General features: G+C 44.4%; 1 protein-coding gene across 1 annotated transcript in view; it reads right to left on the reverse strand.

Moving 5' to 3' along the window:
- PIK3R1 (phosphoinositide-3-kinase regulatory subunit 1) overlaps window positions 1-10,779 on the reverse strand; it is a 76,269-nt gene extending 65,490 nt beyond the window's left edge. Inside the window, exon 1 of the mRNA XM_056112492.1 lies at window positions 10,069-10,779. Coding sequence (XP_055968467.1) covers window positions 10,069-10,402 — 334 coding nt within the window. The 5' untranslated portion in view covers window positions 10,403-10,779. The remainder of the gene's footprint in view (window positions 1-10,068) is intronic.
- Window positions 10,780-12,396: the final 1,617 nt, after the last annotated feature.

The raw sequence follows: 12,396 nt of genomic DNA on the forward strand, positions 1-12,396 counted from the left end.
AAAGACCCCACTCTTCAAAACTTTCTTTTCTTCCTGATTCTGGCTTGCATTCTTGAGGAAATATTACTAGTGAGAACTTAAATTTTCTGGGTTTTATTTCCCCATCAATTTCTAGGAATAGCAACAGATAAGCTTTGAGAGAAGCTTCGTGTGTCAACAAGAGGTTCAATCAAAAATTTAGCAAGCCAAAGATGGAGTATCTGCCTCTGACTTTTCAATGAACAACGGGAGGACCGTGACCGTGACTTTTCAATGAAAGAATATTGGGATCCGAAAAATCATGCAATGTTGAAGGGAGCCAAGAAGAATGGAATTTCTGACTTGCGTAACATCACAGAAATTTCGATTTCTCTGATGCCTACCTACATCTCAACTATCTTGGATATCAGATTTAGTCATCAAATTACAAGCAGTCTCTGACAATACACCATAATCAATTCAGTCAGAACTTCAATACCTATCAAACTGTGAGAGGACAGAAGAAGCTGTAGGCACTGAACAATACATGTTACCAACTGAGAATAGAAACAGATGAAAGCAAACATCTCAGAGGGAGGAACAGGGCAGAGAAGGCAGTTCTGAAAATGACAGTAACACTGGAGTGGCCAGAAACCAGTGGGGCCGAGTTCTGCAACCACAATTAAAAGGGGGGAAAAAATCTGTTGCTTATTTTGTCTTGTTTTTCATTCCAAATCACATTTTATCAGAACATTTTAATTACGCATGGAATTAGCATAGTAGAAACAAAATAACACAGTCCTTTTCATAAATTAGCAAGTAGGAACAATACAATTATCGCGTATCTGACAGTATTTTGTTAAATGTGACATTTTAAGAAAATTGTACTCAAGACATTTTTTATAAAGTCAACATCTAGTTCGCTTTGGCCTCCTTTCTTTAGGTTCATTTTATTGAAATTCTCAGAACTGTTTAGATATTGAATGCTCTGAGCTCAACCAAGAACTCAAAACATTAAGATATAATCTGTCACGCAACTGCTTCTCATTTCAGCTCTCGCACCTACTCACTCTTTCCTGTTCCAGCCTTCACACCAGTTTTATGTTCTTCCTCAGGGAAGTCTGTTAGCAACAATGACCTGCATTTGCACAACTACCAGCTGTATAGCTAACATCTGTTTTCTTTTACTTAGAAAAATAAGGATGTGTAAATGGCATATGGACTTGGTATTTGTATTTGCCAGAGATACAAAATTCTTCCCTTTCGGATGCTACTTAATAGAGATAAGGCACCATTCATTTTTTAATTTCAGAATGTCAACTGTTTGTTTTCCCAAATGCAGACTTACTGGAGAAGTGCTTATTAATCAGATTTTCTCCTGTCTTGAGACAAAGATGCATTCACTGAGAAACCAGAAAGGCCTGATATCGAAGTTACCAAAAAAATCTATTGCTAACAAAGAGAGCGAGGGAGGGAGGGAGGGAGGGAGGGAGGGAAGGAAGGAAGGAAGGAAGGAAGGAAGGAAGGAAGGAAGGAAGGAAGGAAGGAAGGACGGACTTAGCATGTAGCATTTTACTTTCTCGCAAAGAAAAGTTTCTTAGAATATCAGCATTAGCTTAGTTGCTATAAACAAAATAGGCTCACCCACTTACATAACTTGTGTTTGAATCAGGTGTGGGGCTTTATTTAGACTGTACAGATATGGACAAGACAGCAAACTCTTAACTCATTTTGAAAAATCAACAACAGAATTAAATATCTCAGCTTTATCAAGTGCATCTGAATGCAGGTCTCATTAGAATAAGAAAAAAAATCATTTGTATCCCATGTGCCATGATTCTAAGTGACACTGGTTGTGGTAACTGGACAGAAATCTCTTCCTCAAATACAGGCTTTTATATTTTGGTTTCTGGGTCACACCAGTGGTGTTCAGGGCTGCCTGGCTTTGTGCTCAGGGATCACTCCTGGCTTTCCTAGGGCACGGGGTGTCGTGGTTCAAATCCAGGTTGGTCACATACAAGTCAAGTGCCTACCCAGTGTACTGTCTCTCTAGTCCCTCTTACAGAAAGTCTGATCTGTAATCCCCAACTAAGTGACCACAGGTATAGGGATGAAAATCAACTGCCTGTGACACACAGGAGCCTGGAAGAAGGAGAGAGAAGTGTCCTCTTTGGGGGCCGCCCTCTGGAGTACACCCTACTCACCCCCTTCAGAGTCTGTCTGCCAGACCAATTCTTCATATGGGCGAGCAAGCAGCTCAGGGCTGCGACTTCCTGCAATAGAACAGCACAGGGCCTGCCATTCTTTCTCTTCCGGTTCATTTCTCTTTCAAATAACTTTGGTCATACACATTATTAAGAAAGGTTACTTTCCTGTTTTTTTTTTATCATTATACTTCTGAAGAGACAACATAATTAAATTTAATTGGGAGAGGCAGGAAAGGTAGTACAGGGGGTAAAAAGCTTGCCCCTTCCATGGCTAATCTGAGTTTGATCTGAGCTAATCTGACTGTGCCAGGAGCGATGGATCCCTGGGCGGTAAGGAGTAAACCCTGAGCACCACCGGGTGTGACCCCAACACCACCACCATAAAAATAAAATCAAAATAACAGGAAAAGTTTCCTTAAAATAAGGAATTTAGGAAAAACAGAAACACTGGTACTCAGAAAGAGAAAATTATAACATACTGCCAATTACATGAGGAAATAATAAGGAAGTTCATCTCAATCTTATCAAAAATAATGATCATATTTCTATTTTTCATATCTTCTTTCAACTCCATTATATTAAGGACATATTCCAGAAATATATTTCAGGTCAAAGGGATAATACAGCAGGTAGGGCACTTGCTTCGCATATGGCCAACCTGAGTTCAATCCCTGGTATTTCATATGGACCTCCAAGCACTGCCAGGATGTGCACAGAGCCAGGAGTAAGGTCTGATCACTGCCAAGTATGGCCAAAAACCAAGAACAAAAAGAAAAAAACATATATTTCATTTCCTAAAACTCAACAAGACAAATGTAATACATAAGTTAAAGGCAAATGTAACCCCCAAGTTAAACTATAAACTGAACAGAGGATAAATATTTATATTTTTCCCCCCAATGACCAGAAAATCCAGACAGGCTCTATGGATCTCATCATCAGATACCCTCTAACAAGCACTGCTTTCTCCCAAAAGCAGAGTGAGCCATGCAGAATGGGAGGTCAGCACCAAAAACCAGAAGTTGGCCCACCATTCAGGGATATCAAGCAAGATGAGACTCCAACTTCACAGCAGAGTCCCCTTTAAGTGGGAGAAAAAGGTGAAGAAGTTTCACCAGGCAAGGCACTTTCTAGAATAAAGCAGAATTCAATAAAACAAAAATTTGTAGTGCAAAGCAAATTACTTTCAAAGGTGGTTCCCAGTGACCCCTGATGAATGCCAAGGCTCAGTAAAGGTGTGTAACGTGGTGTCAGGCCCCAGTCTTCTCTGGCCCTCCACACAATTTAGTCCATTTATATGATTTATTACAACCTTGCTTTCTCGATGGAGCGTGATCTCTGTGGAGTGACACTCAAATGCTGAGTGTGAAAAATGTAAAAATAGCATGACTGAAGCAACCATGACCGCAAACACAGGCCTTTTCTTTTTCTGTTTAGAAAGAATTCTGATCAACATTTAAAATAAATAACAGGGGCCGGAGCGATAGTATGGTGGGTAGGGCATTTGCCTTGCATGCGGCCAACCCAGGTTCCATCCCCAGCATCCCATAAGGTCCCCCAAGCATCACCAGGAGTAATTCCTGAGTGCAGAGCCAGGAGTAACCCCTGTACATAGCTGGGTGTGACCCAAAAAGCAAAAATTATAAAATAAAATAAATAACACTGAGAGTGAGTAGAGATGGTAAGATGCTTGCCTTGCATGCAGCCTCTTCAGCTATGACCCTGGTTCAACCCCTGGTACCACAGATGGTCACCTAAGCATCAGGAGTCACCCCTGGGCATAGAAGCAGGAATGGGTGGCCTCAACAACCCCCCTCCAAAATTTAAAACAATAAAATAAAATGGATGCCACGAATTGCAAGTTTTGGGTGTTCTCTGGGAAACTGTTCCATCTCCATAATAATTACAATGGTGTGTGTGTGTGTGTGTGTGTGTGTGTGTGTGTGTGTGTGTGTGTGTATGCAAGACTGGGGTGGGTTCTGACTTTAGATTCAAAAGTAATCTCAAGGTAGCAAAATTTACTGTTGTATACAAGTGAATATGTAAAGAATCTCTCATTCATCCAAACATTCTGCAATGACACGACTTTAACTAAAGGATCTCAGAAACACTGTCTGGGCAACAGCCCCATGGACAGCTTACTTGGAGAGGAAACAAATACATTTTCATTGCCCTATCCAGAAACCTCTATTTCTGACCAATTTTATTTTCTTGTGTACAAGGGGAAACATATAACAATAGTCAAATGGGATTGTAGGTGCAGGAACAGACCAACACTTGAGTAGTCTGAGAGAAAGAGCCAGACCACTGCCTTTCAATAACAGGCTTCTTATGTATTTTTGTTTATTTGGTTTTGGGGTGATACCCCACAGTGCTCAGGGTTTATTCAGGGATCACTCCTGAAGGGCTCATGGGGACCATATGGGGTACAGGGCTTGAACCCAGGTCAGCTGTGCGCAAGGCAAAGGCCCTGCCCACTGTACTATCACTCCAGCCAATGGTAACTGCTTCTAAAGAACAACCAACACCCATTGTGTGCAGTTATCACGTTTGCACTCGTACAAAACTTGAGTGATACTCCCCTTTCTCTGCCCACTCTCTCAAGTAAAGGTCAAATGGAGCATTTCCAAGTGTGAGAAAATAAAATGTGAAATTTTAGGTGTGAGAAAATAAAAAGTGAAATTTTTATTTTCTCACTGATAGGGAAATCTGAGCTGCATCCAAAAGGAAAGGAGCAGGCAGAGCATAAAATCTGTGCCCAGAGGTCACTCGCTGACCTTAACATGTTCCCCTCACTTTGCTTATTAAATCTCTGCCAAAGTGCACAGTCAGCAAAACACACTTTCACACCAACACAACACGATGGAAGAGTTCTTGAGACATCCAGGCAACGGTCTAAGAGCCACGACTGCAAGTGTCCTCCAATATAAAGAATGCAGGTGAACAAGTTGTGCTTTTGGAAAAACCTCCGTGTGACTGCACAGGGCATATGAAAAAAAAATTCATATAAAAAAAATCACACAGAACACGTAATTGAAGGGGATGAGCTTCAACAGCAAGTCCTCACTATTTTAGCTGCTTGGCATCATTTAGGGTCAACAAAGACCCCGCTGGATTCCACTCAACCACAGAACGGACAGTCACCAGTGTGCTAAGTGACTCCAAAGCACATCAGGTCCCAGTTCCTCAAAGTGTGGGTCACAACCCCAAATGAAATTGGGGTAACTAAAGGTTAAGGGTCATAAAAGAGTTCACAAAGTTATTTTAAAATAAATTTCTGGGGCTGGAGCGATAGTAGAGCGGGTAGGGCGTTTGCCTTGTACACAGCTGACTGGGGTTTGATTCCCAGCATCCCAGATGGTCTCCTGAACACTACCAGGAGAAATTCCTGCATGCAAAGCCAGGAGTAACCTTTGTGCATCGCCGGGTGTGACCCAAAAAAGCAAAAAAAAATTAAATAATTAATGAAATAAGATAAATTTCTGCATGATTATCAGCAAATGTCTGAATTTTACACATACTTTATATTGCTCTGTACCCTAGGTTGTGTAAAATATCCACAAGCAAAAGGGTCTCTGGTGGAAAAAGTCTCAGAAGCCCTGGATTAGGGATTTATAAAAAGCAGGGGCAGGTTGTCACATGAAACAAGGTGAACGGAGCCAGCCTGCAAGCGAAGAGAGATTTGAGCAAGGAAGAGAGGGTGGGTCAGCCAAATGGGTGTCGGGGCAGAGCTTGTATGCATGCACGCACACTTAGTCCAGACAAGGCAGAGGCAGGAAAGCCCCCTTTCTCTCCAGTCTTTCATAGCCTCTTTCTCACAGTTTCCTAAGAAATCTGCATGCAACTGCACTGGCAGATGATACCTTTTCCCAAGAGAAGCTAGGATTGTTGGTTGTTTTGGGTTTTTTTTTTTTTCTGTTGAGGTGGGGGGCGGGGACACACTGGCAGTGCCCCAGGCTTACTCCTGGGCTATGTGCTCAGGGGTCACTCCAAACTCTGCTCAAGAGACCAGATGCAGTGCCAGGAATCGAACCAGGGCCCGCTGGGTAAAAGGCAACCACTTACCCATCATGTTCTCTCTCTGGCCCAGGAGCTGGGTTTTTGACACTTTAACCCCAAAAGTAACACCTCACAGCTTTATCTGTACCAGTATCCTGGAAAGTGGTAAAGGCAGTTTCTTTTAGAAAGATGCCTTCCCAGACAGCCTATTGTTGGTAAGAGTCCAATGCCCACTTCCATTCAGCAAGAAAAGGTAGTGAGGGGCAGCAGGAATCCTGAAGGTGGGTCCTAACACCTTCTATTAAGCCCACAAAAAGACCAACTTCCATTATGGGCGTGTATGGACTATCCAGGTGATGCTAGCTCAACAACAACACTCTGCTTCTTATACCCCAGGAAATGAAGACAGTCCAACATAAAACTTAGGTTCAGGCAGGAGGAAGCCAGAAAAAAGGAGGGGCTCGAGAATTCAAGTGCCCCAGGAAAAACACAACCCTTTCTTTCCTGTCAACTCTTCTCTAACGAATATGTGCTCAGGCAAAAGGAAGTGGAGTCCTCTAGATTCCAACATGCAAAATGTGCTTTTTTTTTTATTAGTGAGACATCATGAGGTACAGTTGTAGACTTACAAATTTTTGTGCTTGGGTTTCAATTATACAATGATCAAATACCCATCCCTCCACCAGTGCCCATTTCCCACCACCAGTGATCCCAGTATCCCTCCCACCCCCATCCCCCCCATCCCACCCTGCCTCTGTGGCAGGGCACTCCCTTTTGTTCTCTCTCTCTTATTGGGTGCTCTTAATGATACTTTCCACATCAATCTGACAGGAAAGTAGGAAGAGCTAATGAATTTTTAGTTTACACAAATCTCATCTAAATGAGAATATGGCATTTCTAGAAAAATCTAATGTTCAGAACTATACACACCCAAAACTACCTTTTAGTTGTGCCTAATTTCCCATTTATATGCAAGCCCTCTCTTTTTAATACTTTAATGTATATTATCATGGTCTTGTTTCATGAATTCTGCTCAAAAATTTTATGTTTACTGAGAAATCGGTTAAAAATCTCAGTTGTGAGGCCAGAAAGATAGCTCAATGCTTCGCATACAGGAGGCATGGGTTCAATCTCCATCCCTGCACGGTAATCCACGCACTGTCAGGAGTAATGAGTACTGAGTCCAGAACAGCTCTTGACCACTGCCAGATATGCCTCAACAATAAACAGAAAAAACTCAACTGTCACTATCACTGAGAAAGTTCTATGAAACAAGCTAGGGCTGAAAAAGAGAAAAAGCACTTTTCATATAAAGATATTTATTCTGTATCAACTACAGCCAAATAAAATTACAATTAATATTGTTTAAAAATTAGTTTATTACTTATGAGGTAGGGACTCAGCAATGCCCTGGAGTCGTTCCTGGAAATGCCCAGGCGGTCGACCACATGTGGTGCTCATGATCAAACCAGGCTTGTGGCAGTCAGACTCGTACCTTAGTGCTGTACTATCTCTCCAACCCCGAGAAATGATTTTTTTTTTTGGCTTTTTGGGTCATACCCGGCAATGCACAGGGGTTACTCCTAGCTCTGCACTCAGAAATTACTCCTGGCGGTGCTCAGAGGACCATATGGGATACTGGGAATTGAACCTGGGTCGGCCTCGTGCAAGGCAAACGCCCTACCTGCTGTGCTATCACTCCAGCCCCTAGAAATTATTTTTATAAAATATTTCTATCACTAATTTTGACCAGGTAAGCCCCTTTTTCTGTCTCTTAAGTAATCTCTAATCCAACTCAGATATGTTTATTACTTTGTAACATTTTGTATTCTGAGGCACACTAATTTTCCCTTTGAAATTAGCCAACACAAAAACTCTTCATAACTTACAAAATAAATAGCCCGATTTAAATAAAATACATGGAGTTTTTGTGCCACACTCAGTAGTGCTGGGGAAACACTCCCAGATCAGTGCTCAAAGTCATTTCCAGAGGTGCTTGGGGGAACGACCAGTTCTGGGGACTGAACCCAGAACTTCCCCAGGAAAACATGTGCTTGGCCCACTGAGCTGATTCTCTCTGGCGCCCAAATGCATAGTCTGATGAAGAAAGACAAGCCTGTGCTGCCTACATTCAATCTAAGTGAAATTATGCAACACACACAATAGTGGATAAAATTACCTATCAGTGCATGTAGAATCAATGTTTTCCGAATCATTTGCAAAGAAAATTCAACTTTCACTTTTCAGCTGCACCAAGAAGATTCTTATTTGAACAAAATATATATACAAAGTATATGGTTTTATGTTTATGAAACAAGTATCCCTTCTGGGTTGGACCAAGGAGGGAAAGGCACTGTTGGAAAATTCTTTGAATTGCATAAAATATTCCCAATCCTACAGTCACTCAATGTTAAATGGTGGTTTTCACGTTTGCATTCTGCTTTATTCTCATTATGTCATTCACCAGTGCAAGAATAAATCAGCAACAATAAGGCACACACTATCAGATTCCTTCCAACATGGCCACTCCACATGGCCACCCCCAACCCTTGTTTTAAAGAGGCATTCCCCGGGTGGAAGCAATAGCCCAATAGCAGGTATGGTGCTTGCCTTGCACTCAGCTGATGCAGGTTTGATCCCTGGCATCCCATATGGTCCCCGAAGCACTGCCATGAGTAATTCCTGAGCACATAACCAGGAGTAACCCCTGAGCATCGCCAGGTATGCCCCCTAAATAAACAAACAAATAAATAGCACATGCCTTCCCCTCCCAGTCTGAGTTTCTGGGAAACAAAGGACACTTAGGACAAAAAGGGCTTGAGATTTCCAAATGAGGGAATGTTCATTTGATAAGGCTGGCAACAGCAAAGGCTGTCTCTGACTGAATCACCATAAACATCATGCTGTAAAGAGCAAGGTGCACAAGGCACAATCGGAGACCATTTCAAGAGGTCATGAGTTCCGAAACGAGGTGGCTTCCACTGAAAGAAAATGCCCAATGACTTCGCCTGGAAGACAAGGCTCCCATGTATTACTGGGACAGTCATCTTCGTCCAGGAAGTAGAGTGCCCCTCTTTCTCTGGATTACCCATGGACAGGCATCTGCTGCCAAGAGGGAACCAAGAGTTACAGCATAAACCCAATGGCTTCCTCTCTGCTGGGTACTGTGCTCAAAGTAACATTCTGACATTAGGTCACACGAGCAAATCAATGAACAACGGGAGGACCATGACCATGACGGAGTCTCTTCCATTAGGACTGAAGAGACAGCACAAGGGGTAAGGTGCCTGCCTTGAAAGTGGCCGACTGCAGCTCAATCACCAGCACTGCCCTGTCTCCCAAGCACAGCCAAGGATCAGTCCCAAGCACAAACCTGCAAGAAACTCCTGCACCATGATGTATGACCCCGCCCCCCACACACCCCTGCCAAAATAGACTTACATTAAACCTTATTACAAAACAGTAATTTACATTATGTAACTCCTTTTCACAATAGGAATGAGGTAGATTTTACTATCAAATCTAGAATACATCTATCACATAATCACATCTATCACATCTAGAACTGGTTTAAAGACGTTAAACAGATACCATTTCCCTATTTTTTGTGATTATTTATTAATAATCCCCACCCCCACAGATTTCTAGCTGTGCAGTAATTGGTTCCGCTTTTATTCAAGTCATCAAAACTTCTGCCTGAGCACCCGCACAGTCCAGCCCAAATTGAAGTTTTCCTTTAAAGACAAGAGAGTGGGTGAGAGAGAGAGAGAGAGAGAGAGAGAGAGAGAGAGAGAGAGAGAGAGAGAGAAAGAGAGAAAGAGAGAGAGAGAGGAGAGAGGGAGAGAGAGAAGGGAGAGCAAGGGAGAGCACAAACGCCATAAAGCAATCACTCATCAATACTGACCTTGCTGCTCGCTGTCTGCTTCAGCTTTCGAAGAACCTGGGGCTACAGGAAGGGGTCGAGGTGGCCGGGGCTTTGGTGTTGGTGGTGAGATTTTTTTCCTCCCGATATATTCTACATAAGTTCCTGGGAAGTCCCCTCGCTCCCCAGTGGTTTCATTATAGCCATTCAACCAGCCAATTTCTTCGGGCCGAGCTTCCTGTCCTTCGCTGAATCCAAGGGCCACTAAGGAGCCCTTGTTCACAGTCAGGATGTCGCCCAAGTGCAAGTCAATGTCTTCCTCCCGCTCCTTTTTGTACTCATAGAGCGCCCGGTACTGGTAGCCCTCGGCGCTCATGGCTACGGATCTGTCACATGCAGCAGATGTGTCCCGTGGCACACTGTGGTCAGACTTCACGTTTCTACGCAGAGTGTACTCAGGGTGGGTGTAAGGATCCTGGATATGTGTCCAGCAAGGGACAAAGGACCACTCTCCGAAGGCTTAGGAGGAGAGGTGACTGGCCAGCCAGCTGTCCATCTGTCCTCCATCAATGGTATGTGGCCCAGGTCCGGATTCCGCTTCCTTCGTCTTCTCCCCGGCGTCCTCCTCAACAACCTGTCAACACGCTGACTCCTGGCCAATGCGCGTAGCGAGGCCCAATCCTTTCTGACAATCCCGCCACACTGTCCATCTGTCGGCTGATGTCACGGTGGTGTGTCGCACGTGGGCGTCACCTAGTGGAAGAAGGAACAGACGTGGTTAATGAATGAACGTCTCGGTTTGCCATCTGAGTGGATGTGAATTTCAGCTTCCATTCAGCAGGTCCTAAATCCCGTTGGCACATGCGCCCAGGCCAGCGTGCCTGTGCTACTGCCTGCCACGCCATGGCATACACTAACAGAAGATTAGTAAGACAGTCCCTGCCTTCTAAGAACACTGGGCAGGGGTGGGAGGGGCACTGGCATGTGGCAATGCACCTCAGAGATAAGACCTAAGAAGGTACATTAGGAGGCGAAATTCTAGGTGAGTGACGCAAGAGGCGGAGTCAAAGCTCTCAGGGCTCAAACACCAGCAAGGCCATAGGAGCTGACGGAAGCTGAAGGACAGAGCAGGCGCATGGCCTGACTGTGTCACCAAGCCTAGGTCCCATTCTGGGAAGAGCTGGAATGCGGCAGTCCAACATGTCTGAAGTCAAGCAGCAGCACTGAACCTGTGAGGGAAAGTGATCTGAGAGAGCCATCAACTCGCAGATGCCTGTACTGACTTTTATGGGTTTAGGTCGGTCGGCTCCAAGGAGCCTACAAGAAGGCCTGAAGAGACCTGAGTCACGGCAGTGACACGCACCCCCAAGCTCACCAAGGTGGAGTGTAGGTGGGTTTGGCGCGGGGATGGAAGAGGCGAGGAAAGCCTTGAAAGGCATCTGGGCAAGCAGCCATGAGGGCGTGAACTAGGACGGGGCAGAAAGTACAGAAAGGGAAGGACCAGGCCAAAGACAGAGTCCAGCTGGAACAGCTATGGCCTTGTACACCGTCAATCTGGGTGCAACTGCAATTGGTCCTTGAGTACTGAGCCAGAAATTAGCCCTGTAGCATGACTGGGTATGCCCCCCACCCCCAAAAAGGTGAAGGGCTCAAACAAGAGACATTGCTAAGAGGACCCGAGGGACTGAACACACAGGAGGGCACCCAATGGCACAGTGCTGGTGTGGGTGACCAAGAGCTAGGGCTGTGATCCAGGAGGAGGGGTGACTGGTGCCGGCTACATCACTTGGTGCTCTAATTATTAGGGAATATCAGGTTTTTGAGACAAAGCAGATTCTAGTTCATTTGCCTTGTAACTAAAAATTCAGGCATTGAAGAACTGAAAAAGGAAATGGACAGTTGCTGCGGATGAAGCTAGTTTTTACAGAGGGGAAGAGAATTAAGGTGGTTTGGGGTTTTTCTGTTTGTTGGGTTACACACAGGAGGCCAAGAAATGAGAGTCCGCAGTTCTCTAAGCTAGATCCACATGTTCGTAAGTCAGAGCAGGCAGCTGGAAAAAATAGTGAGTTCCCGTTACCCTGTGCTCCCCATTCAGGGACCAACCTCATACAGCCTAAAGCTTTTGGCTTAGCTGGCTGGGGAAAAAGGAAGAAAAGGCAATGAAAACAGTCCCATCTCCCCCACCTCCCCGCCCCCCCAACAATTTTCAGGTACCATACCAAAGACATCATTTTACAAGTTTTAGAAGAGTGGAGCCCTGGGACTGGAGCGACAGTACAGCAGGTAGGGCATTTGCCGACCGGGGTTCCATTCCCAGCATCCCATGTGGTCCCCCAAGCACTGCCAGGAGTAATTCCTGAGTTCAAAGAC

The sequence above is a fragment of the Sorex fumeus genome, unplaced genomic scaffold (assembly GCF_029834395.1).
Source record: "Sorex fumeus unplaced genomic scaffold, SorFum_2.1 ptg000018l, whole genome shotgun sequence".
NCBI lineage: Eukaryota > Metazoa > Chordata > Mammalia > Eulipotyphla > Soricidae > Sorex > Sorex fumeus.